This window comes from Poecilia reticulata, chromosome 6, assembly GCF_904066995.2.
Source record: "Poecilia reticulata chromosome 6, P_reticulata-male-v2, whole genome shotgun sequence".
Classification (NCBI taxonomy): domain Eukaryota; kingdom Metazoa; phylum Chordata; class Actinopteri; order Cyprinodontiformes; family Poeciliidae; genus Poecilia; species Poecilia reticulata.
The window spans coordinates 3469261-3494748 of NC_088835.1; the positions used below are offsets into that span (position 1 = coordinate 3469261).

The 25488-nt window shown below is 42.3% G+C and overlaps 2 protein-coding genes across 10 annotated transcripts in view; one reads left to right on the forward strand and one right to left on the reverse strand.

Annotated features, from left to right (window-relative positions):
- ano1b (anoctamin 1, calcium activated chloride channel b) overlaps positions 1 to 5017 on the reverse strand; it is a 59163-nt gene extending 54146 nt beyond the window's left edge. The window contains exon 1 of one of the 2 annotated variants that reach the window (XM_008410941.2): positions 4569 to 5017. In XM_008410941.2, the coding sequence (XP_008409163.2) occupies positions 4569 to 4664 (96 nt within the window). In that variant the 5' untranslated portion in view covers positions 4665 to 5017. The remainder of the gene's footprint in view (positions 1 to 4568) is intronic. The other variant, XM_008410942.2, reaches the window with a different exon arrangement.
- ptprz1a (protein tyrosine phosphatase receptor type Z1a) overlaps positions 1377 to 25488 on the forward strand; it is a 170023-nt gene continuing 145911 nt past the window's right edge. For 2 of the 8 annotated variants that reach the window (XR_014087762.1, XM_081607661.1), the window contains exon 1: positions 1377 to 1482. Coding sequence is in view for 7 of the 8 variants with exons in the window: in XM_081607661.1 (XP_081463787.1) it covers positions 1422 to 1482 (61 nt within the window). In the remaining variant the exon portion in view is untranslated. The remainder of the gene's footprint in view (positions 1483 to 25488) is intronic. The other 6 variants (XM_081607655.1, XM_081607656.1, XM_081607659.1 and 3 more) reach the window with 4 other exon arrangements.

Sequence of the window (25488 nt, forward strand, 5' to 3'; positions counted from 1 at the left end):
TGTACCGAATCAATCAAAGAAGCATTCAAAACCCTAATACAGTTTGAAATGTGTTAAATTTGACATAACAGTCTTTATCGTATGTCTCTAGAGAAAAAAGAAACAACCTGTACCCCCAAATAATCTGATTCTCAAAATTATCCCATGTTTGGCTTTGAGTCTGTCAGGCTAATTTTTTGTTGTTGTTGTTTTTTGCATCTTCTAAATAATAAAAAGACATTTCTTATGGACTGATTAGATTAAAGATATAGCAGATGCAAATTGATGATTTCCATAGGTCACAGATCATTTGTGTACCAAATAAGTGAAGGCACCCATGTCTGGCATGACTCTTCCTAGAAATTCTAGGACATATATAGTAGGTGAATTATGAGCTGTCATAACCTCTGGCTTTTACTTTACGATTTCTAAATATAAATCTACATCTGAAGACCAGTCACACCCCATATGACAGCAGCTGGTTAACACTGACTGCTTGGTGCACAACTATAAGTCTAAAGTGTTCACCAAGTCTGTGAAACCCCTGAGAAAGCAATCTGATAGTGTTTGAAGGCAAGATCCAACCATCCAAACCCTTATCTCTAGGGAAAAAAGTATCAGCTGCTAACATCCTGCTGGAAGGAGCACTAAGACATCCTTAAATGTTCTGTGTACATTTTTTCACAGTTTGACTGCATCTCAGTCACCAAAAGGAAGAGGCAAGAGAATATTCAGCTAAGTGCTAAAACAGACACAATGGGACCAGTTGGTTCAGTAAAATTTGAGAAGTGGTAAAAAAAATTCGATCCAGAGTCTCATTTAACTAACTCATTTAACATTTATTCAGACTCTGAGATCTAACATATATAGAAAAAAAAATTATCATTGATGTTAATTGTCAATTTTATTTTCATTTAGAATTCTATTCAAACTAAAATGTTTACAGTTTCTTAAGCCCTTTTTAGTTTCAAAGCTGAAGTCCTAGATTAGTAGGTGACTGGTGTATGCATAGTGCTGGTGACGATGTTTAGTTCAAGTGATTAAACAGGGTTTCCCCCAGCGTATTATAAGCCTGTTAGCCTGCCATGCTAAAACACCCGCCAGGCTAAGCGTTGCTTGTTTTTATTTTTAGAAAAATTAATAATTGGGGGATTTTATTTATTTATTTATTTATTTATTTATTTATTTATTTGCGATCAAACTTTAAGCCGGATTGCAAGCGTCTCTGTTTTGAGTGTTTCACTCGCGAAGCTGATTTATTTCTAAAAGGTTTATAGTTTATGCATTTAAAGCCGGAGAGCGGACCAACCAATCACAAAGCTGGCGCCTCTGCGCCTTGCCTCGCGCGCTGCCGCTGCCGCTGCCGCTGCCTTAAGTTAACCTCAGCGCGGATCCCGCGGCGCGCGCCTCCTTTCACTCGAACTGGACACAGGCTGACCTGTATGGATATTTACATCAACCCAGTGTGGGTAGTTATTTTTCTTTGGAGAACTCTATATCAAGGTAAGAGTTTAAAACGAGCCGCGTTGCTGGTTGAACAGCTCTATGTGAACTGCAGGAATGACTTGTCGTCGCGTGTCTGTTTGCAGCCGTTTGCGTGTTGTCTTTGTGGACAGAATCACGTACAGCTGTACATCTCAACACGCTGCCCAGCGCGTGGCTCTCTGTCTGTCTTCCCTGTACATTTTATGTGTATAAACACCGGAACGTTAGTGGTTAACGAATCAGCGCTAACCTCATCATGCAGGTTCAGCCCGGTGAGGAGTTTTCACGCTCGCCTCGTAGTCACGCATCACGCTGGTTTTATATTATTTTATTATAATTTTTAGTATTATTTTCCAGTTAAACGGTGCAGCAAACCATATCAAATGCTTTGTCCACTTATCCAGAGTTAATGCGCGCGGCCGCACAGAGATCTGAGAAGCTCGTCCCTTAAATTTGAGCGACCAAAGCAGTTTCTGTGATTCTTATTAAAAACTCAACAGACACGAAATGGAAGAGCTATTAAAGCAACATTAGCACCATTTAATTACATTTCCTGTTTGTTGCGCATCTCTGCGCAGTGCAGCGCATTTAACTCATCATGCAGGGCCGGTCCAAGGCTGTATAATGCCTGGAGCAGAATTTGACTTAAGGGCCCCTCCTACTGCTAAAAACATCAGCACCTTTAAGAGCTGTGTTAGATTTAGTGAAATCTGGGAGAGGGGGGAGTAGTTTAATTAGCCAACCTAAAAAGCAATAAATTATAATTGCAGTTTACTAATTGGTAAAGCTCAAACTTAAAGATTAAACTCACAGCTGTGGTAACAAACAAATCTAACTATGAATATTGTTCTTTGAACTTTTACAAAGTAAACTTGCCAACTCCTTAAAATCTTAAATTTAATTTTTTAGTTTAATTTATGTATGCTGAAACCATTAAATCAAATTTAGCATCATTAATCATTTCAATAAACAAGTGTTACATTTATGTATCTGTTGTCTGTGTTAAAATATTAGCATTTATGGGGCCCTGAAGCCCTGGGGGGCCTTATTTAGCCACTGACTTAATTTGGATTAAACAAAAGTGCACATAACTGATATTAATTTTAAATGTATTTTTTGATTAGTTGTTTTTAAGACTAGTTGTGGATTCAAATAGTGTTTCACAGGTGATGTCTTCCCGTAACATATAATTACCTAGTAATATTTTTACTTTTATTGTCTACTTAACATCTTTAATACAAAAACACGGTGGACCGCCAGTGGACCGCCTCGTTGCCCCGACCACCGGGCTTAGCAAGTTTTCTGGGGGAAACCCTGGATTATACACAAATTTAACGAGTAATAACCTCAGCATCAATAAGGAGGTTTGGAGGTTTCCTTTGGCAATTTTTCTATTATTTGCTTCAGCTGTGTCGCTTGGATGAAAGTGTAACCATTTTTTCTTTTGTCATTATTTACTTTTATCCTTGCAATGTAGAACAAGTATTCAAGAATTAAAATTTCAAGTTCTTATTCGCCAGTTTTAGCAGCTAAGGTGGCTGTTGTGTGTGTGTGTGTGTGTGTGTGTGTGTGTGTGTGTGTGTGTGTGTGTGTGTGTGTGTGTGTGTGTGTGTGTGTGTGTGTGTGTGTGTGCGTGTACGTGTGTGTGTGTATGTGTGTTTGAACGAAGCCTCCCACCGCACCCATTTTTTAATTCGGTTGCCTCATAGCAAGATGGTCCCAGGTTTAAATCTGCATGGAATTTGCATGTTCTCCATGTTCATTGTTGAGTTCTCTCTGGGTACTACAGCTTCCAGAAACATGGCCATTAGGTTAACTGGTCTCTCTAAATGAGGGGTGTCAAACTCCAGTCCTCAAGGGCCACTGTCCTTCAGTTTTTAGATGTGCCACAGGTACAAAACACTGGAATGAAATGACTTAATTACCTCCTCCTTGTGTAGATAACTTCTATTCAGGTGGTGCAGCAGAGGGACATCTAAATGTTGCAGGATTGGAGTTTGACACCTGTGCTCTAAATACACTGAGGTAAGTGTGTGTGTGTGTCTTTGGAGGTACTTCAGGATCCAGTACCTCCAAAGTTGCAACTGTAATGTTTAATTGTAAAAAATATTTAAAACCAATAGATCTTTTTTTTTGCACAACAAAATGGAGAAAGGTCAAGGGGTATGAAAACGTTTTCAAGGCACAGTATGGGACACAAGCAAATAACCCTGCATTCCTACACTCACCTGTAAAGTCAGTTTAAACTAACTAAGCCGTCACCTTACAGGTTTCCATACAGTGGGAGGAAACCAGAGCACACAAAACGCAGACATCAGAAACTCTTAGAGCAACTTCATCCAATCATCCAGACTTTACTGTCATCTAGTGGATACTCTCAATACTCTGTTTATTTGACCTGCTATATAAGGGATGCCCAAAAGGTCATTTTTAAACTCTATGGACTTACTAAGGAAACCAAAACTGTTATCATCTCAGTCAAATACAGTAGTCTGTCGGAACTCCTTTGGTGACTCTTTAGGAAATCACAGATGGCCAAAAATAGTCACATTTTTATATTTAGTCCAAAACAACCCATTTTAGAAACAACATGAGCTTTGTGCTTCATGTTTTTAAATGCTAAAAGCACCGTATGTCCTCCTACTAGCAGATCTCTCTGACTCTTGTAGCTGCAGCGGTAATCCAGTTTTTTGGGGGGTTTTGTATGGACTGTCAAGAATGGTGTGTTGGCTGCAGGTATTTGAAATGTGAGGTCGAATGTCAACAGAACAACAGAATCTCTGAGGCTGCAGCAGAGGTTCTCAGTAGAACTAACACTGTCTATGAAATATTGAAAGTTGACTGGGAATCAGTACCTATAAAAATAAATCCAAATTAAATAAATAAGTCAAGATACATCAAAGGACGAATCTCTCTAATCATCTGGAAATATACTGTATTTCTTATTTGCTGAAAGAGATGCATCGTGAATATTTTTGGGCCATATTTATATTTGTAAGACTTTTTAAATCAAATAAGTAAAATAACAAAAAACAAAACATCAACCTGTTAACGTACTGTCACAGCAATTTATTTTGTCTTTTGCATGTTCTGATGATACTCACCCTAAACTTGCCATGAAAGATGACATCTCGTAGAAAATGTTGAGCGGACCCAGAGGCTGAAGACTGCTGAGTTTCTGAGATTGCTTCCTCTGTCATAGTTTAGGCAGAACAGAGACATAAACCCACCAGGAAGAAGTCTCAGAGCAAATATCCTAGTTGTGCTCGGCAAGTTAATGTGTGTCTTCTGTGTGAAATATCCAGTTACAGGACAGTGCATGAATAAACCTTATGCCGCCTCTCCCTTTTTCTGACTCGCAATTTTTCCGTGCTTGTCTCCGTTTAGCTCTCCGTGTGGCTGTGTTTCCATCTGGAATGTGGAGTCGCTGTAGTGAGTCTCTAGCCTTGTTATTTGAGACACCGTCTGTGGGCCAAGATCTAAACTTAGACAACGATAAACCTCTGAACAGAAAGTTCCCTCCCTCACTCTCTGCATTTCTTCAGTTGTAATAAAGGATTGAGCACCTCAAGACAAAGCCCACTTCTCTCACTGTCTGGCTGTCTACCAATGACAGGCAAGATCAAATGGGATGTGAGAAAAGTGAACTACTTTGAAAAGAAACTCCAATAATCCTAAAGAAATATTTGACCCTAAAAGCCCGAAGGAACTAATTTATATTTTGTTAATAAACTACACTAAAACTAAAAAATACATTTTATGCTAATGTATTTTACTCTGTAGATCCCAATACTGAATGGACCAAATGACGACATCAACCCATCTGTGAAAAAGTGGCATCCTCCATTGGTGAAAATATATGACAAAAAAATATACATTTGTAAAGTAATTATGAGTTTTGGCATATCACAAACAGCAATTTTTTTTAGTTAATTAAAAATTGCAACATATTTAGCCCGCATGTTCAACTAATATTGTATCACTTTAAGAGATAAATGAAAGTAAAGATTAGCCATGGGGCGTCCTGAGTGACTTCTTTTTTATTGGTGTTAACTTTTGGTAGGAACATCCCTGAGAAGCCAATGACATTTCTCTCATGTATATTAAAACGTGATCAAAATATTAAACTGCATAAATCTCCCTTTGTGAAGCAGTTCCAGGAAACTATTCCATTTTCTAAGACTGTTTACTTTAAAAGAAACAACTTCTAGAAAATTTCTGTGGAACCTCTCATTCGTAACATTTAATCCTCCAGGCTTATGTAACATAACAGAAACATCCGCTTGTCAGCATATTTTTAGACATTTTAAGAATCATGCAAAGGAAGGAAGTGGAGACCTCCGAGCCCAGGCTGTCAGGCTCCCAAAGGATAACACATGTTTGACGAGGAACAACATTTAGAGTTCAAAAGTCAGTTCTCACAGTAAACAGAACAAAGTGGTGTTAGTGTTCACATACAGTTCCTCAAATGTTCTAACAGTAACACTTAGCACTTTATGTACAGATGTCCAAGTACTCTTTTAATGAGTTTAATTAATTTTTTTTAATGATTTACATTTTAAAACTTAATTTTTATTGATTTGAATCAAGAAGTAAAAATTTAAAGGAAATAGATCACATACTTTAAGATAGGCATTTTTATTTCAAATCAAGTTATATTTTCTGCACAAGCAAACTTTCTTGTAAAGTCACATGTATTAATTGTTACAGGGTTGAAGGCAGGTTTTTTATTAAAAGTTTATGTGAAAAGCCTAAAGTAAATCAACAAATTGCAGCCATGTTAAATCATAAATCTTGATTTGTGACACTATGCTTGCTCAGGAAGTAAGGAGTTCATGGTTTTACCAATGAGTTGGCAGTTTGAATCCCACTCCGTCCATGTTGTGTCTTTGGACAAGACACTTCTCCAACTTTGCCTGCAGGTGGAGGTCAGAGGCACCAATTGTATGGCTGTTATGTTGTGTGCAGGAGAGGGGAGTTGCTGGTGGATTGTTGGTTGTGCTTCCTTACCTCCAACAAGGTGGCAGACTGAGTGATATGCCTAAATATTGCAGCATATCACTTTTGCATATCACTTTAGATGTGTATCTTAAAGGGAAAGACTTCTGTATATTGCTGTCATTATAGAACACAATAAAGTATCTATGTTACCTTCAGTTATGAAAATCGTATACAAATTTGACTGGGCATCACAGCTGTATCTGACACCTTGAAATTGGCCACTGTCTCTCTAAGAACTCTTTCTGACACTCCTCCATGTCATCACAACCGTGCTTCTCCATGATACCATTTACAATCGTATTGCATCATCACGCCCAAACCCATACTGGTTTTGATGTAAAAAAAATATTTTTTTGTTGCCTAATTGCTGAAATGTGCTATACAGATAAACTTGATTGATTTATATTAAGCATATTTCCTAAATGTCATTCACCTCAGAGACATTGCAAACTTCGGCCTTCACTTTCTCTCACAAAAACAGAAAAACTTGTCCACTGGCTTGGTCTCCTCCACACTTCATTACTGTATAATGTTGTTACTGTATTGTATTACAATATAAATTATACAATATTTACAATACAATTATAGAAGATAAAGGACACTGGTTGTTTGCTTTGCAGGTAGGAGGTCCCGGGGTCTTTCTGCATGGAGTTTGAATGTTCTATCTGTTTATACGTGGGTTCTCTCCAGATTCTCCTGCTTCCTCCCACAACCCAAAAACATGACTGTCAGGTTCGTTGATCTTTCCAAATTGTCATTAGGTGTGTACATGGTTGTTTGCACAAACCCATGCTACCATTGGCCACAATGGCCTGTTTACTAACATCTGAAAACACACACAATAGGAATATCAATTGATATGTGGCACTCATTAAAAGTGAGCTCATTAAAACAGCTTATTTCAAAATATGATATATAAGATGTCTGTTTAATAGTCTATAATGTAATTGATTATATAAATAGTATTTAAATAATTGTACATAATCAAACATCATGTAAAATGGAAACAAGTTGTCTCTTTTTGATGTTCTGAAAGCTAATTGATTATAAATTGACAAGTAGGAAAGGGGTAGGACATTATAAGATATATCTTCTACCTGCTCCTTTTCGAACAGAAAATATAAAATTTGCATGTCACATGGGCAAAATAATTAGTTTTACATTTTTATTTCTTACATTTGTTTCATTCTTTTATTTTGTTTTCTTGATTCTTTTCTGTCTGTTCGAAATAAATAAATAAACCTCACCTTGTGCTTCTGGCATGTTTAATCCTTTACTAAAATGGATACAAGAACTGCAAGCTGACATTCTTGCATTCCTCACAAACATTAGTTTTATCTCTAAGATTTTTTGCTAGCTTTTAGTGCTTTGGTACTATCACCACTTGCAGAGCTTATATTGACATCTTTTGGCTTTTCTGTTTGCCTTGTAGGCAAAATACCTCCCATCAATACTTTAGTGTTGACTTTTTCCAATAAAGAGTCATCCTTATTCAGGTCACCCACTGTACAGTATCATGTACACTCTGGAGCTCAACTGAGTGGAGAGGAGGTATAGTTTATCTGCCAAATCCATTCAGTTCAATTTATTTCAATAATGCAAATTCAAAACATTTGTCTTCTTAACATCATTTGCAAAAGAAAAAGTAAATTAAATCTAACCGTAAAGGCAAATTCCAAGTCAAATACACAGACCCCAATTTAAACCCATTGATGAAAAATGCAGGCAAATTCTCTTTCTTATTGAAATGGATCCAAAAGTTTTCTAAGGAAACCCAACAGATTCCATCGAGTCAATGACTTGCAGCATTCACTCCTCGGTGAGTATGTAATATGCTACATCATGTGTTTATACTGGAAAAAGTTTGCAGTTGTTAGGAAGCCAGGGTTTTGGGTTATGTGTGGTGTTTTCCAGTGCGGTGATTTGTCTCACAGTTTACCACCAGGGGGAGCCAGGGAACTGCAGCTCAACTGTAGTGCTCCTGCAGTCTTCAAAGCCCTTGTCAATGATATCCTCTGCAACTTCCTGAATGTCTTTGTATTTGTTTATTTAAACGATATCCTCATCTATTCCAAATCTCTGGCTGAACACCAAAAATATGTCTGCTTAGTCCTTCAAAGGCAAAGAAATGTGAGTTCCACAAATCATTTGTACCATTCCTGGGCTACATCCTTGAGGGTGGACAGATTTTCACAGATCCAGAGAAGGTCAAAGCAGCTACCCTTGACTGGCCTACCCCACAAACTTGCAAACAGCTCCCAATGTTTCTAGGATTTGCCAACTTCCATCATCCATCATTGCTTCATCAGAAACTACAGTCAAACCGCAACCCCATTAACAGCCTTCACTTCCAGATTCCTTTCTCCTGCTCACCCAAAGAAAATGCAGCTTTCCTCGAACTCAAGAACCACTTCTCCCAAACACCCTTTGTCATACAGCCCAGCCCCCAGAAAGAGTTCATCATGGAGGTTGACGTTCTGAAATGGGGGTTGGCACTGTCCTCTCCCAACATTCAGGTTCTAATGAAAAACTTTGCCCTTGTGCTTTCTTTTCCCGCAGACTTTCCCCTGCTGAACGTAATGACGATGTGGGGGAACTCCTTGCTATAGAGGAGAAGTGGCACTGGTTGGAGAGTGCTGAACATTCCATGTTGGTTTTGATGAAAAATCAGCCAAACGACTTAACTTTCGTCAGTCTCACTGGTTCTTGTTTTTCTCTGTCTTTAATCTCTGCATTTCTTATCACCAAGGTTCCAAGAATATCAACAGTTCTACCCGAATGACTAAGACCAGACTCCTATTCCCATCCTTCTTCCTAGTTGCACATTCGATACAGAACTTATGTCCAGAGGAACACTCCTGGGTGCCCCAATTTTCCATCCATCCATCCATCCATCCATCCATCCATCCATCCATCCATCCATCCATCCATCCATCCATCCATCCATCCATCCATTTCTTTACACCCTTGTCCCTTAGTGGGGTCGGGAGAGGTGCTGGTGCCCATCTCCAGCTAACATTCCGGGCGAGAGGCGGCATCCAGTCTGTTGCCAGTCTGTCGCAGGGCAACACAGAGACAGCCCCAATTTTTCATTTTGAATCATTCTCACATTACTGCCTACCAAGGTTCCTTACCATCTTGTTCTTCTGGGGTGCCAGGTTGCGGGGGTGATGTTCAGGGGTAAAGGGGGGTGATCTTTATGATGACAGAGGACTGGAAATACATTGAGCAATATGTGAAGAGATGTTCTTGGAAAATTTAAGACTGCTTCAACTGATGGGTTGTTTTGTCTTTTAGTCATGGCCATGACTAGTCTCCTTTTCCTTATGCTCCACTTCCTCTGGCCAGAATCCAACTCCAATAAGAGCAGTCTCACCAATTACTTGCTATCCATTCATTGTTGTATTATATGTGGCCAGACTTTTTCGACTTTATACTGCATCAGATTTTTTTTAGCACTTCTTATTTTTACACACCATTCATGTGTAATTGTTTTTCTCCAAACCAATTCCATTTCCATTTTGGCTTGAGTGTTTTGCTTTCATTTTTATTTTAAGTAAATAAATGTAATAAATGGAAACATTCCTAGAACCAGATATAGAATGGTTTACTTAGGTTTTCTGACAAGTTATTTTAAAAGCCTTTAGAGAACCAGAGAGCATGTGAAATTAGGTGAGTAAATGTTTAGGAATGTTTTGATCTATTTTAAAAGTGAATCTCATGGAAATCCTTAATTATCTGACAATTTATAATCTTCATATGTTTACTTCAGTTATCTATAAAACAAAAAAGACTGACTGATCTTTGTGAAAAAACAGTTTGTTTCAAACTTCCTGAGGGTCTGATTCAGTTGAAAACACTTAGCCAGCAGCCCATCAAAAAAATCTCTTCCACTTTCACAGAAACTTTGGCTTTGAGAGTCAATTGTGTCTGATGTTAAGAGGCGGCTTTCATGTCCGCTGTCTACAGGCTTTTTATGTGTAAATATAAGAGTTTTCCCCTTTTGCCTGTGTCAACATGAGCAAAGTGAGGGCAGTTAAAGGCTTCCATTTGACCGGTCTTGTTTCTCAATGACACTATTGCCCACTACAAAAAACCTTCCTTTTTCTCTCTGGAGAGAGAAAAAGGTTCTCTCTCTGCTCGCGTTCTGACAAAAACCAGGACCATAGAGCACATAACACCAGTTTTAAAGTCCCTACACTGGCTCCCTGTAGCTCAAATAATATATTTTAAAATACTGATGTTAGTTTATAAATCACTGAACGGTTTAGCACCACAATACCTTAAAGATCTATTATTGCTGTATCAACCTTCCAGACCCCTCAGATCTTCTGGTTCTGGTTCTGCTCTGCATCCCCAGAACCAGAACCAAACGAGGAGAAGCAGCATTCAGCTTCTATGCACCACAGATTTGGAACAAACTTCCAGAAAACTGTAAAACAGCTGAAACACTGGGTGCCTTTAAATCTCAACATAAAACCCACCTGTTTAGAGTTGCTTATTTTTAATGTTTTTATCCTTACTTTTTAATTTCTTTTTATTTCTCTTTTTCACTGTTTCCTTTTTAATGCTTTCTTAAAATCTCTTTCTCTTCCACACTATGTCACATGCTGTTTTTATTTTTATTTTAATTATGTGAAGCACTTTGAAATGCCTTGCTGCTGAAATGTGCTATACAAATAAAATTTGATTGATTGATTGATTGATTGATTGATTGATTGATTGATTGATTGATTGATTGATTGATTGATTGATTGATTGATTGATTGATTGATTGATTGATTGATTGATTGATTGGAGGACATAACAACAGGAAAGAAGGTGGAGCTTGAAGCAACGGAGGATGGACTGTGGAAGAAAAAAGGGGTCTTGCTTTTCTCGTAAAACCAGCTCAGATATTTGAGGCAGGAGGATTAGCTTGTGGCTCTTAGAAAAGGTCTTGGTTACTTCTTAGCTGTGGCTCTTCGTGCTAATCAAAAGCATTGGAATGATAATCTTTTTGCCAGGATGAAGTAAGGCTGAATGTGCAACCTAACAATAGTTGGACAAAACCTTCAACTTGTTGCTCCCAACTCACTACTGCCAGTGTTAGCCCATCAGACTGAACAACATCATGTCTGGGCTACATTTAGAACAAACTACTGCTATCACTATGAAAAGCATGCTGTTTGTGAAGTTGTTTCATTTGCTTTTTAATCCATTTCAGTAGGACGTGTCTTTTGTGTGAAACTATAGGTGTCAGTGATTAGCTGCATTCATTGAAACCCAACATTATATAAATAATTTTAAAAAAATCCCTTCTCACCCTCCGCGGGCGGTCTCTCACGACACCTTCACGCCGGTTCTCCCGCTGGTTAGTCCAGCTAAAAAGATCATTATCTCCAATGCACCCCCGTTGATTAAAAACGATCTTGTTAAGGAATTGTCACGCTATGGAAAACTAGTTTCACCCATAAAGATGGTTTCTTTAGGTTGTAAATCTGTGCTTCTTAAGCATGTCGTGTGTCACAGAAGGCCGGTATTTATGATCCTTAAGGATACAGCTAATGACCTTAATCTGTCCTTTAATTTCAAAGTAGATGGGTTTAATTATGGTTTTTGCCTCTTCTGAGAACATGAAATGTTTTGGTTGTGGTGCAGAAGGTCATATAATTTGATCGTGCCCAGAAAAACCGAAAAATACACAGTTGGTGAGGGTTGGTGATGGTGGCGGAGCTGCCGAGGCGGGCCGCGGGGCCGCCGAGGCGGATCACGATGAAGCCGAGGGGGGCCGCGATGAGGCTGAGGCTGCCCGGGGGGCCACCGTGGCGTTTCGCGATGCCGCCGGGGTGGGCCCCGCAACCGCTGGTGGCTTCGAGGCAGCCGGTGCGGATCTTGATGCTACTGGAGCCGCGGTTCCTGGTGATCCTTCTGTTGTTACTGTAGAGGAACAGCATAAGGTGCGAGCCTCTATAACCTGTGATCACTTTAATGAAGTTGGTACCACTGATGGTGAGATGATACAATACATGATCAATCTATCAATAGGTTTGATGTAGATTCAGAGGAAAAAAGATCTGATGAAAATTTTTGTGAAAACCTTTGTGAGGATGAAAGCATGCTTGATGACAATTTGTTGAAATTGTCTGAGAAAAGGAAAAGTTCTGAACCTGCTAACAGCAGCACTAAAGCTCTCAGAGCTAAGAGAACAAACAAAGCAGGAGAGAGCAGTTTAGAGTCTGATAGTAGCTTTTCTTTGAGCCAAGATCAGCAGAATCTGTATCCTCCTGCTGAAATTAAGAAGTTTTTGCAAAAATCTAAAGGACTCAGGATTAAAGTAGAAGAATATTTTCCAGATCTAAAATTGTTTGTTGAATCTTCTCGAGTTTTAACAAAAAAAAACTGGACATTTTGTTGATGATGTGTTAACAGATCAGGAAATATTTCACTTAAAGAAACTGATTTTGAAAGTCAGAGCCCAAATATTCGCTACTGATGAAGATGGAGACATTTAGAGAATTTTTTTTACATGTCTTTGTGTCTTTTCTGTTGTTTCTTCATTTCAATGTGTGCCTTTAAAATAGGCACATTAAATATAAATGGTGCCAGAGATGAAGAAAAGAGGGCTGAGTTTTTTAAACTTATGGCTCTAAAGAACATTGATATAATGTTGATTCAAGAGACACAGTACTGCTGATAATGAGAGCGATTGGAAGAAGGAATGTGGAGGGGAAGTCTTTTTTAGCCACAAGACCAGTTGTAGTGGTGGTGTTGGGATTATGTTTTCAAATCATTTTTTGCCTATTTCTTGTGAAGTAAAGGAAATAATTGAAGGTCACTTATTAAAAGTTAAAGCCAAATATGAAAATGTGAATATTGTTTTTCATGATGTGTATGCTCCATCTAAAGGGGTTGATAGAATGGTTTTATTGAATACTTTAGATGACATTGTAAATGACTGCAGTGATCATGACTATTTGTTTTTGTGTGGAGATTTTAATTGCACTGAGAATCCGTTGCTTGATAGGAACCACCTAGAACCTCATGCTGAATCCTCTCGGAGGCTCAGGCAGCTGACTGCGACCTCTGACCTTTCGGATGTGCGGAGAGATTTCAACAGGAATCAGAGACAGTTTACATGGAGTCATTCTAAAGATAACCATTTATCCTTGGCAAGATTGGACCGTATATATGCTTTTAAACATCATTTGAATATATTTAAAAATTGTCAAATAATTCCTGTTGGTTTTTTTGATCACTGTCTGGTCTGTTGCTCTGTGTTTATTAAAAATGTCCGTATTCAGAGTGTCTATTGGCATTTTAATGCAGCTCTTTTCAATGATACAGCTTTCAGAAAAGCTTTTGAGTATTTCTGGATCGGTCATAAACAATCTAAGTCAGTTTTTTCTTGTGTCCAACAGTGGTGGGATTATGGTAAATGTCAAATCAAGCAGTTGTGTCAGCAGTTCACTCGCAATGTCACTAGAGACATAACCAGATCTATGAGGGACTTGGAGAGTCAGATAGTAGAGCTCCAGGGTTTGGCAGCGTCTACAGGAAACCGAGGGTTTTTAACTTCCCTCAAAGATAAAAAGGCCGTTCTGGCCAACCTTTGGGCACAGCAACCAAAGGAGCCTTGGTCAGATCACGTTTCCTGAGTGTGTCGGAGATGGATGCCCCATCTCACTTTTTCTTTGGGTTAGAAAAAAAGAATGGACAAAAGAAGATTGTTCACTCCCTTAAGACTGACTGTGGTTCTACTATCTCAGAGTCTTCTGAGATCAGGAAGTTTGCTGTCAGCTTCTATAAAGACCTTTTTAAGAGTGAATATTTGGAGACTCCGGATGTGAGCGATGGTTTCTACGAAGGACTTCCTCAGGTGGATGCTGAAGCCAATCATAAACTGGAGGCTCAGCTAACGCTGCAGGAACTGTATACTGCTTTGATGAGCCTAAAGAGTGGTAGATTCCCTGGATTGGACGGTCTTCCTGTTGATTTCTACAAGTCCTTCTGGTCTGTGATTGTTGGAGACTTGTTGGAGGTGATCACAGATAGCCTGCAGAGAGGTTGGCTGCCTCTGAGTTGCAGACGGGCAGTCGTTACTCTGCTTCCAAAGAAAGGAGACCTACAGGATCTAAGGAACTGGCGACCAGTCTCTTTGCTCTGCACGGATTACAAGATCTTTTCCAAAGTTCTGGCCACCAGACTTAGAGAAGTGATGTCTTCAGTCATTCACTGGGACCAGTCGTATTGTGTGCCTGGCAGGCTGATAAGTGATAACGTCACTTTAATCAGAGATGTTTTGGAAATCTCTAACTCATTGGGCTTAGATATTGGTCTGATTTCTATAGATCAAGAAAAAGCTTTTGACCGGGTTGAACACCAATATTTGTGGCAAACTTTGACTGCTTTTGGTTTCAGCTCTGGTTTCATAGCTATGATCCAGGTTTTGTATCGTGACATTGCGAGTGTACTTAAAATTAATGGAGGCTTAAGCGCTCCATTCAATGTTTTAAGAGGAGTGAGGCAAGGCTGTTCTTTGTCAGGGATGCTTTATTCCTTGGCATTTGAACATTTGCTTCATAAGCTGAGGAGAGATTTGTGTGGTGTTTCTATTCCTGGGTGTAATGTCTCTCTAAAGTTGTCAGCTTATGCTGATGATCTGATAGTTTTCGTAAACAAGCAGGAAGATATTGATGTTTTAGTCAACACTGTTTTTCTTTTTGGCTGCATTTCTTCTGCTAAAATAAACTGGAGAAAGAGTGAGGCTATAACTGTTGGATGTTGGCTGGGGGATCAACTCAGTCTGCCTGGAGACCTAGTATGGAGAAAAGGTGGACTCAAGTATTAAGACGTCTTTTTAGGTAAAGAAACTTTTGTGCAAAAAAAATTGGGAAAATGTTTTAGATACTGTTAAGGGTCGACTTTTGAAATGGAAGTGGATTTTACCTAAAATGTCATATAGAGGATGAGTTCTTGTTATTAATAATTTAGTTTCTTCCGCATTGTGGCACCGGTTGATGTGTGTTGATCCTCCAGATTCTCTTTTATCAAATGTTCAAAGGGTTCTGGTGGATTTTTTTTGGGAAAAACTTCATTGGATTCCTCAAAGTATTCTCTTCTTGCCGAGAGAGGAAGGTGGACAAGGCCTGGTCCATCTGGCCAGCAGAGGTGCTGCTTTTCGTTTTCAGTTCATTCAGAGACTGCTCACAGGACCCACAGACCTGGTGTGGAGAAGAATATCGTGCTGCATTCTTCAGAGATTTGGTGGCATGGGTCTGGATTTGCCTCTCTTTCTGATGGACTCCAGCAAACTGAACTCTTCTCTTCTTCCAGGTTTTTATAAGAGTGTTTTCTCTGTGTGGACTTTGCTGAGGAAGGAGAGGCAGCAGCAGGCTGAGTCTCTGTACTGGCTGCTCCAGGAACCGGTTCTGTTTGGGAGTTTGTTGGATTGCCCTGTGTGGGGAACCACAACCTGGTCCAGACTGCTCCACACTGCAAAAGTGTTTTGCCTTGGGAGGGTGGTAGAGATGACTGGACCTCGACTAGACGATCCTGTGGAACTCGCTGCTTGTTTGAGGAAAAAATCTGTTAGAGTTGTTGGTCAGCTTTTGAGCTACTGGAAACACAAGTTGAGTTGATTCGGAGGACAGTAAAGGAATCTCCCTACAAGGAGCTTCTGGGAAAATGATCTATAGGCTGATTGTAAAAACTCTCAATCAAAACAAACTGAATGGACGCAGTGACACAGTATGGAGAACTCATCTCTCCCTAACATCTGAAGTCAAGCCTGAATGGAAATGGTTGTATAAGCCTCCACTACTGAAAAAACATGCAGATTTACAGTGGAGAATCCTTCATGGTATTGTAGCTGTTAATTCATTTGTTTCTGTTATTAATCCTGCTGTAGGAGACAAATGTAAATTTTGTGAACAGAGAGAAACAGTGTTTCACTGTTTTTCTGACTGTATTCGTCTGTCAGCTCTTTTTGTGCTTTTGAGAACTATTTTTAACAGATATGGTGAAGTTTTCACTAAACAGGGTTTCATTTGTGGTGTTAAATTCACACGCCAAAGAAAGCAAAAATGTCAGTTGATGAACTTTTTGTTAGGACAGGCTAAAATGGCCATGTACATAAGCAGAAAGAGGAAGGTAGAAGAAGAGTTGAATATTGACGTGGTTTCTTTATTTGTTAACCTGGTGAAATCTAGGTTATTGCTTGAATTAAATTTTTATAAATCAGTGTCAGATTTAGATGTTTTTTTGTCACATTTGGATTTATGGAGAAGTAATTTGTAGTGTGGTAGAAGGAGAAATTATTTTTGGAAGGGTGTTAATGTAATGTATTGTGTGGAGTATGTTTAGTTTTTTTCTGTTCTTTTTTTTACTGTTATATAGTTTGTGATAATATGTCGATTATTTATTGAAAAATAAATGAGCTATTAAAATCAAAATATCTCTCTCTCTCTCTCCTCCAGTATCTTGGCTGTGCCTAGAACTGCACATTTCTGGACTGAGATGTCTGATGTTGTTCCTGAGATCTGTTTAAGCCACTGCTCTAGTTTGAGGGTGACTGCCCCGAGGGCCCCGATGACCACAGGCACCTCTCTGGTCTTCACCTTCCAGGTCTTTTCCAGTTCCTCCCTGAGGCCCTGGTATTTCTCCAGTTTCTCCTGCTCCTTTTTCCTGATGTTGTAGTCACTTGGTATTGCTACATCCACCACAATGGCTTTCCTCTGTTCTTTATCCACCACCACAATGTCCGGTTGGTTCTCCATTACCATTCTGTCTGTCTGGATCTGGAAGTCCCACAGGATCTTAGCTCGGTCATTCTCCACCACCTTTGGGGGTGTTCCCCACTTTGATCTCAGGGCTTCCAGTCCATATTCTGCACAGATGTTCCTGTACACTATGCCCACCACTTGGTTATGTCGTTCCATGTGCGCTTTCCCTGCCAGCATCTTGCACCCTGCTGTTATGTGCTGGACTGTCTCAGGGGCCTCCTTGCACAACCTACACCTTGTGTCTTGTCTGGTGTGGTAGATCTGAGCCTCTATTGCTCTGGTGTTTAGGGCCTGTTCCTGTGCAGCCAGGATGAGAGCCTCTGTGTTGTCCTTGAGTCCAGCTTTCTCCAGCCATTGGTAGGATTTCCTGATATCAGCCACTTCAGTTATTTGTTGGTGGTACATCCCATGTAGAGGCTTGTCCTCCCATGATGGTACTTCCAGCACCTTGTCTTCTGTTCCCCATTGCCTGAGACATTCACTGAGCACATCATCTGTTGAGGCTTTGTCCTTGATGATTTATGGATCTAGGATATTTCATCCTGGACAGTGGCTCTCACACTTGCTAGTCCTCTGCCTCCTTCCTTACGGCTCGTGTTCAGTCTCAGGGTGCTGGATTTGGGGTGGAACCCTCCATGCATGGTTAGTAGCTTCCGAGTCTTAACATCCGTGGTCTTTATCTCCTCCATTGGCCAGCTAATTATACCTGCAGGGTATCTGATTACTGGTAAGGCATCCTCTGCTATTTATGCCTATGCCCTTCTGTGCCGTGCTCATGTATTTATCCATGTGCCCACTTATCTTAGCCGCTATGATGCCTGACATGAGCTTCCATGTTGTAGAGAGACAGGTTACTGGTCGGTAGTTGGATGGTACTGAACCCTTTGAGGGATCCTTCTGGATCAGGATTGTGCGCCCTTCAGTTAACCATTTAGGGTGAGTCCCATTTTGTAGTAGCTGGTTCAGTTGAGTTGCCAGTCGCTCATGGAGGGCAGTGAGTTTCTTCAGCCAGTAGGGATGGATCATGTCAGGTCCTGGTGGTGTGCAGTTTTTCATACCTGAGACTCTTTCTTGGACATCTGCCACAGTGATGGTTACTGGGGCTTGTTCAGGGAGGTTGCTGTGGTCCTCTCGTAGACAGATTAGCCACTGTGCATTGCTGTTGTGGGACGCCTCCCTTTCCCATATGCCTTTCCAGTATTTTGTTCAGTCTACAACCTTGGTGCTCTGTTGTTAGTACCCTGCCATTGAGAGTACACTTTAGCTGGTTGGGTTTAGAAGAGCCGGTTAATCCTCCTGACTTCATTCTTTCTTGTGTATCTTTTTAGGCAGCTGGCAGAGGTTTGGAGCCTTTGTTTGGCAGTTTCGAGTGCTTCAGGTATGGGTATCTGGCTGTACTTCTTAGGTACTGATCTTTTCATTGCACCCCTTTGAAGCTCTGACAGTTGGCTCACTTCCATCCTTGTAATATTGATTTTAGCCTCTAACCGTCTTTTCCATGGTGGGTATTGGGTCTCATGGTTGCTCTTATAGCCAAACATCTCAAGTATCACTGATGCTGAGTTGTACATCAGCTCATTGGTTTCTGTTATGGTGTTGGTAGGGATAGTTTTTTGGCGCCGGGTTTGCCTTTTGTTCATTCGGGCCATGATTCTCTCTCTCTCAGGTCAGTTGCTGCCTTGTTCAGGTTTGATGGTTCATTCATTACTGTGGCTACATACCCAGTTTCTGGGTAGCTAGTTGGAGTTAACTCCCCTCTGACCTGGCGTCCTGGCTCCTCCCCCTTGCCGTAGCACTTGTGTTGAACCTCGTCAATGTTAGGATCCAGGTGGTGGGGATTAGTTTTTTCCTTTTCAGTACTTCACCAGTCCACCTGAGGGAGCCATCGGGTCACTCTGCTGGAGAGGCGTGCCCGCAGACTCCCAACTACCCGCACCTGAGGGGAATCATCGTTTGGAGCTGTATATAACCAGCAGACAGCCAACACTTCCTTGCCAGAGTGTTTGCCAGTTTTGGTACTCGAGCCCCTCTGTGTGATTTGACTAAATCTTCTTGTGTTTTGACCCGAGTCTGTTCAGGTTCTCAACCTACTCTCGTGACCTTACCCTCAGGAATCCTTTGGAGCCCACCAGTCCAGAAGAATCCATCTGTGACGCCTCTGCTGCCGACTCAGCTGCTCCCCTGTGGGGACACTCCTAACCTGCCACCCTCCAACGTCTGGATCCTTCCCACCTGCCTCCATAGCTCTCTCCACTGCCTGGAACCCCGTTCCTCCACCCGATTGTCCAAGTACACTTCAGTTCAATCACTCTCCTCTTAGATTCATTCACGACTCCACTAAGATTTCTTACATTATTGCGCACCTATCAGACCGCGCGTTGGACTGGGCAGAGGTTAAGTTCTCTTCATCCCCTGACTACAATTGCACCTTTTTGGAGTTTATAACTGAGTTCAAACAGACCTTCAATCAGGATACAGATAAGGCTCTCAGTTCACGAGACTTGTTAAAAATAAGACAAGGCCCACGGTCGGTGGCTGATTTTTCGATTGACTTTCGCATCCAAGCGGCCGCTTCAGGATGGAACAGTGTGGCGCTCAAAAGTGCATACCTAAACGCCTTAAATGATCCCATTAAGGACGAATTGGCAACCTTAGATGACCCCGAATCTCTGGAGGACTTAATAAAATTGTCCATCCGGTTAGATAATAGGATCCAAGCCCGAACTAAAGAGAGAGGCAATAGAAATACTCAACCCAGACCTCTTCCTGTTGTTGGTCGCACCATCCCAGCTGAGCCCTCACCAAATTTATCCGGCCCCGAACCCATGCAAATCGGGCACACAAAATTATCTCAGGAAGAGAGGCAGCGCCGAATGCGTTCCAAGTTGTGCCTCTATTGTGGCGAAGCGGGACACTTCGTCTCCCTTTGTCCTCTGCTGTTAAAAGCCAATGTCCGTCAGTAAAGGCGAGGGAGCTGGCGGACCACCAAATAACCATAAATTCACCTCGTCTACTGTTGTCTGCATCTCTTCTCGTAAATAATAAGTCAGTCCCAGTATCCGCCTTGATAGACTCTGGATGTGAACGTAATTTGTTGGATTCATGTTTTGCGCAGCAGATGGGAATTAAGACCGTCCCTCTTCCTGCTCCCCTTCGTGTTTTAGCCCTTGACGGCAAGGTGCTGCCACAGATTACTCACCAAACCCAACCCATCCCACTAACAGTTTCAGGCAACCATAATGAGTGCATCTCTTTTTATGTTTTTCCCACTGCAAGTACCCCATTGATTTTGGGTTTCGAATGGTTGCAACAGCACAACCCCAATATTAATTGGGTTGGTCGACACATTGACTCGTGGTCTCTAACCTGCCATTCATCTTGTCTCCGCTCCGCAGTTCCGCCTGGCCCACCACCAGCAGACAATTATGAAGCCGATCCACCAGATCTCTCTTCAGTCCCCGCTGAATATCATGACTTGGCTCAAGTATTCAGTAAGACTAAAGCCTCGTCCCTGCCTCCCCATAGACCATATGACTGTGCTATAGATCTGCTACCCGGGGCTCCTTTGCCCAACAGTCGTCTCTTCAACATCTCCAAACCCGAAAGGGAGGCCATGGAGAAATACATACAGGAGTCATTAGCAGCTGGCATAATCCGCCATTCCTCCTCCCCTTTAGGGGCTGGTTTCTTCTTCGTAGGGAAGAAGGACGGATCATTAAGACCTTGTCTCGACTTCAGAGGTCTGAACCAAATCACTGTGAAAAACAAGTACCCCCTGCCACTCCTCTCCTCTGCCTTTGAGCCTGTTCAAGGGGCCAAGGTGTTCACTAAACTAGATCTTAGGAACGCCTATCACTTACTCCGCATCAGAGAAGGGGATGAGTGGAAGACGGCCTTTAAGACTCCGTTAGGCCACTTTGAGTATTTAGTGATGCCCTTCGGGTTAACTAACGCACCAGCATGCTTTCAGGCTCTTGTTAATGACGTCCTAAGGGATTTTCTTAACGTGTTTGTGTTCGTCTATCTCGATGACATTTTGATCTTTTCTAAGAATCTACCTGAACATAGGAATCATGTCCGTCAGGTGTTGCAGCGTCTCCTGGAAAATAAGTTGTTTGTAAAAGTGGAAAAATGCGAGTTTCACCAACAATCGGTATCCTTCCTGGGTTACGTCCTCGAGGGTGGACAGGTCAGGCCAGCGGAGGAAAAAATCAAAGCAGTTCTAGAGTGGCCCACTCCTACAACCCGGAAACAACTTCAAAGATTTCTGGGGTTCGCCAATTTCTACCGACGATTTATTCGTAATTATAGTCAAACTGCCCTACCCCTGACTGCACTAACCTCAACCAAGACTCCATTCAGCTGGTCCCCTGCAGCCAATGAAGCCTTTTCCAGGTTAAAGAGTCTTTTTGCTAGCGCGCCCGTTCTCATCCAACCTGACCCCAATAATCAGTTCATTGTCGAGGTGGACGCCTCAGATTCAGGAGTAGGGGCTGTTCTCTCTCAGCGCTCAGAGAGTGATCACAAGACTCATCCCTGTGCCTATTTCTCTCGCAAACTGTCTCCCACACAGAGAAATTATGATGTGGGGGATCGAGAATTACTTGCCATCAAACTAGCATTAGAGGAGTGGCGACACTGGCTCGAGGGTGCAGTTCACCCTGTCATGGTTTGGACGGACCATAAAAATCTAGCCTATCTCCAGTCAGCTAAGAGACTCAATCCTCGACAGTCACGTTGGTCGTTATTCTTCTCTCGGTTTAACTTATCCATTTCTTTCCGCCCAGGATCCCGTAACGTGAAGCCTGACGCCCTGTCCAGGTTTTTTTCCCCAGACGACTCTGAGAAGGAGCCTGCTCCCATTCTACCCCCAAGTTGTTCGGTAGCTATGGTGACCTGGGAAATCGAAGACCTGGTTAAGCAAGCACAGCGATCTGAGCCAGATCCGGGAACCGGCCCACCCAACAAGATCTACGTACCTACTGCTATTCGGGCTCGTGTCATCAGTTGGTTACACTCCTCAAAGTTTTCTGCTCATCCAGGCACCAGCAGAACCGTCGCACTGGTAAATCGACGTTTCTGGTGGCCGTCTGTCCAAAAGGACATTAAAGATTATGTCTCCGCCTGTCCCATTTGTGCTCGGAATAAGTCCTCTCATCAGCCTCCTTCCGGACTTCTTCAACCTTTGCCTACTCCCAAACGGCCCTGGTCGCACATAGCGATCGATTTTGTCACCGGCCTGCCCATTTCCAAAGGTATGACCACTATCTTGACCATCATAGATAGATTTTCTAAAGCTTGCCATCTAGTGGCTTTGAGAAAGCTGCCTTCGGCATATCAGACAGCTCAACTCCTAGTTAAGCATGTCTTTAGATTACATGGTATACCTATGGACATCCTCTCTGACCGAGGCCCACAGTTCACTGCTCAGGTTTGGAGAAATTTTTGTCGTGCTCTTGAAGCAAAGGCTTCACTCACCTCTGGTTATCATCCACAGTCAAATGGTCAAGTCGAACGAATGAACCAGGAGTTGGAGACCACCCTCAGATGTCTGACCACCACCAATCCGGCCGACTGGAGCGTTTACCTCCCCTGGGTGGAGTATGCGCATAACTCGCACGTGTCCTCTGCCACTGGATTATCCCCTTTTGAGGGCTCTTTAGGCTATCAACCCCCGCTGTTTCCGGCTGACAAAAGGACATTTCGGTCACCTCCGTGCAGCACCACATTCGACGGTGTAAGGTCATCTGGGACAGGACTATCGCCGCCCTTAACCGAACCGCTGCACAGAATCGTCGTTGGGCTGATCGTAAGAGGAGAGCTGCTCCCACGTTTGTTCCTGGTCAAAGGGTTTGGCTTTCCACAAGAGGCATCCCCTTAAAATCAATGTCCAAGAAGTTGTCCCCTCGTTTCATTGGGCCTTATGAAATTGAGCGCCTTGTTGGCCCGTCGGCGGTTCGTCTGCGACTGCCATCTTCACTTCGTGTCCACCCCACGTTTCATGTGTCCCAGGTTAAACCGGTCCATTCCAGTCCCTTGTGCCCCCCGGCTGAGCCCCCCCCCACCTTGGACATTGATGGTCACCCGGCTTACTCGGTCCGCCAGATTGTAGACTCTCGGAGGCGTGGGAGAGGGTGGCAATACCTGGTGGACTGGGAGGGTTATGGTCCTGAGGACCGTTTGTGGGTGCCGGGCTCGTTTATTTTGGATCCATCCCTTATTTCAGATTTTCGTTCTTCCCAGTCACTTAGCTCTTCTGGACCGCCAGGTGGCGGTCATTGAGGGGGGGGTAATGTTAGGATCCAGGTGGTGGGGATTAGTTTTTTCCTTTTCAGTACTTCACCAGTCCACCTGAGGGAGCCATCGGGTCACTCTGCTGGAGAGGCGTGCCCGCAGACTCCCAACTACCCGCACCTGAGGGGAATCATTGTTTGGAGCTGTATATAACCAGCAGACAGCCAACACTTCCTTGCCAGAGTGTTTGCCAGTTTTGGTACTCGAGCCCCTCAGTGTGATTTGACTAAATCTTCTTGTGTTTTGACCCGAGTCTGTTCAGGTTCTCAACCTACTCTCGTGACCTTACCCTCAGGAATCCTTTGGAGCCCACCAGTCCAGAAGAATCCATCTGTGACGCCTCTGCTGCCGACTCAGCTGCTCCCCTGTGGGGACACTCCTAACCTGCCACCCTCCAACGTCTGGATCCTTCCCACCTGCCTCCATAGCTCTCTCCACTGCCTGGAACCCCGTTCCTCCACCCGATTGTCCAAGTAAGATCTGTACTCCCAACCAGTGGTTATCTCCATTCCCTACCCCCCCCCCCGTGAAACCATTTTAACCTCTCTATTCCCTTGTGTGCAGACGCACCCGGACTCCGACCCGCTGACCTCCCTAGTCGGGCTACCTTGTTTGATTTTTTTGTATTTTACAATAAACACTCTTTTCATCCATCTCTCTGTGAGGGTTTCTGCATGTGGGCTAAAAACATTAGACCAAGCATGACAGTCAATCTCAAGTTGTGACAGCAGTTGCCGTTTGCTGATGTTTGAACACTGAGCTACTAGTTGTTTGGCAGTTAGTGTTGACTGGCGATGTCGAACTAACCATTCCTTCCACATTCTTTGCATGTAGCCCCTCTGACTGGGGTTACTTGAGTAGTAGCATTCCAACAGATCCATGTTTTCACCTCTCGCCCATTTCCGTCTTGTTCCAGTAGCCCATTTTTCATCAGGGTGGTTCCCCAGCACCTGACGTAGACCTTGTTTAACCGGGCGACGTCTGAGCCGGCATGTGGTGCTTATCAATGTCTCTCAAGGTATGAGGTAGGCTATATAGCTCAAAGGGTCTTGCCTAAGGACCCACACTGGATAGCTATATATATATATATATATATATATAAATTTTTTGTTTTGTTTTTGTTTTTTTTGGGGGGGGGGGGGGGTGGGGGCGCATGGTTTGCTTTGCTACAGTGATGTATTGAAAATGTCTGTGGGGTTGGTCTGCATTCTCTGATCAGTCTTCCTGGAGTCTTGTCAGGATTTGTAGCTTTCCATGCGTTAATCTTTCTGAGGGATTTTCACATAGCAGATGTTTTGAGCCTGAGGGCCTGTTTAGCTTTATTCAGGGCTTCAGACCTTCCAGAGAAGTTGTTGAGTTCATTAAGGAAGCTGATGTCATCTTGGCAGGATGAAGATGTAGCTTTATAATCAGTGACAGACTGGATGCCCTGCCACAGCTGTTTGGTGTTTGCTGGGATCATGAATAAAACCTTGGATCCTTTGACTAGGCATGTTTTGCTGCCCTGGACAATTTACATTAGCCCTCACTGATCTAAGTGCAGTCACCAGATTTGAAGGCAGCATTTCGTTCCCTCAATCTTGTATAAACCTCCTTAGTCACCCAAGGTTTCTGGTTGACCTGTGTGACTATTGTCTTTAATAATATGTCTAAAACAAGCTTTGTTGTCACAATAGTGTTATTTAGAGCTTAATGCTTTGCTGTGTCCATCGCTTCTGTAGAGAGAAGGAACTGACCCCTCATTTAGATGAAGTCTTTCATTAAATTACTCAATACTGATGGAGGTTGTTGAAGCACTCTTTCCCCGCTGATGTTGGTTCTTCTGAGAAAAATACAGTTTAACCAGACACTTCAAAGAAGCCCTGATGTCAGGGGGTGGTGTAAGAAAGAGTGTGCTTTAACAAATGCTAGAACCAAACATTTTGTCTTGTCTACCTGTAACTTTGGTAGAAAGGATCTTGGACTA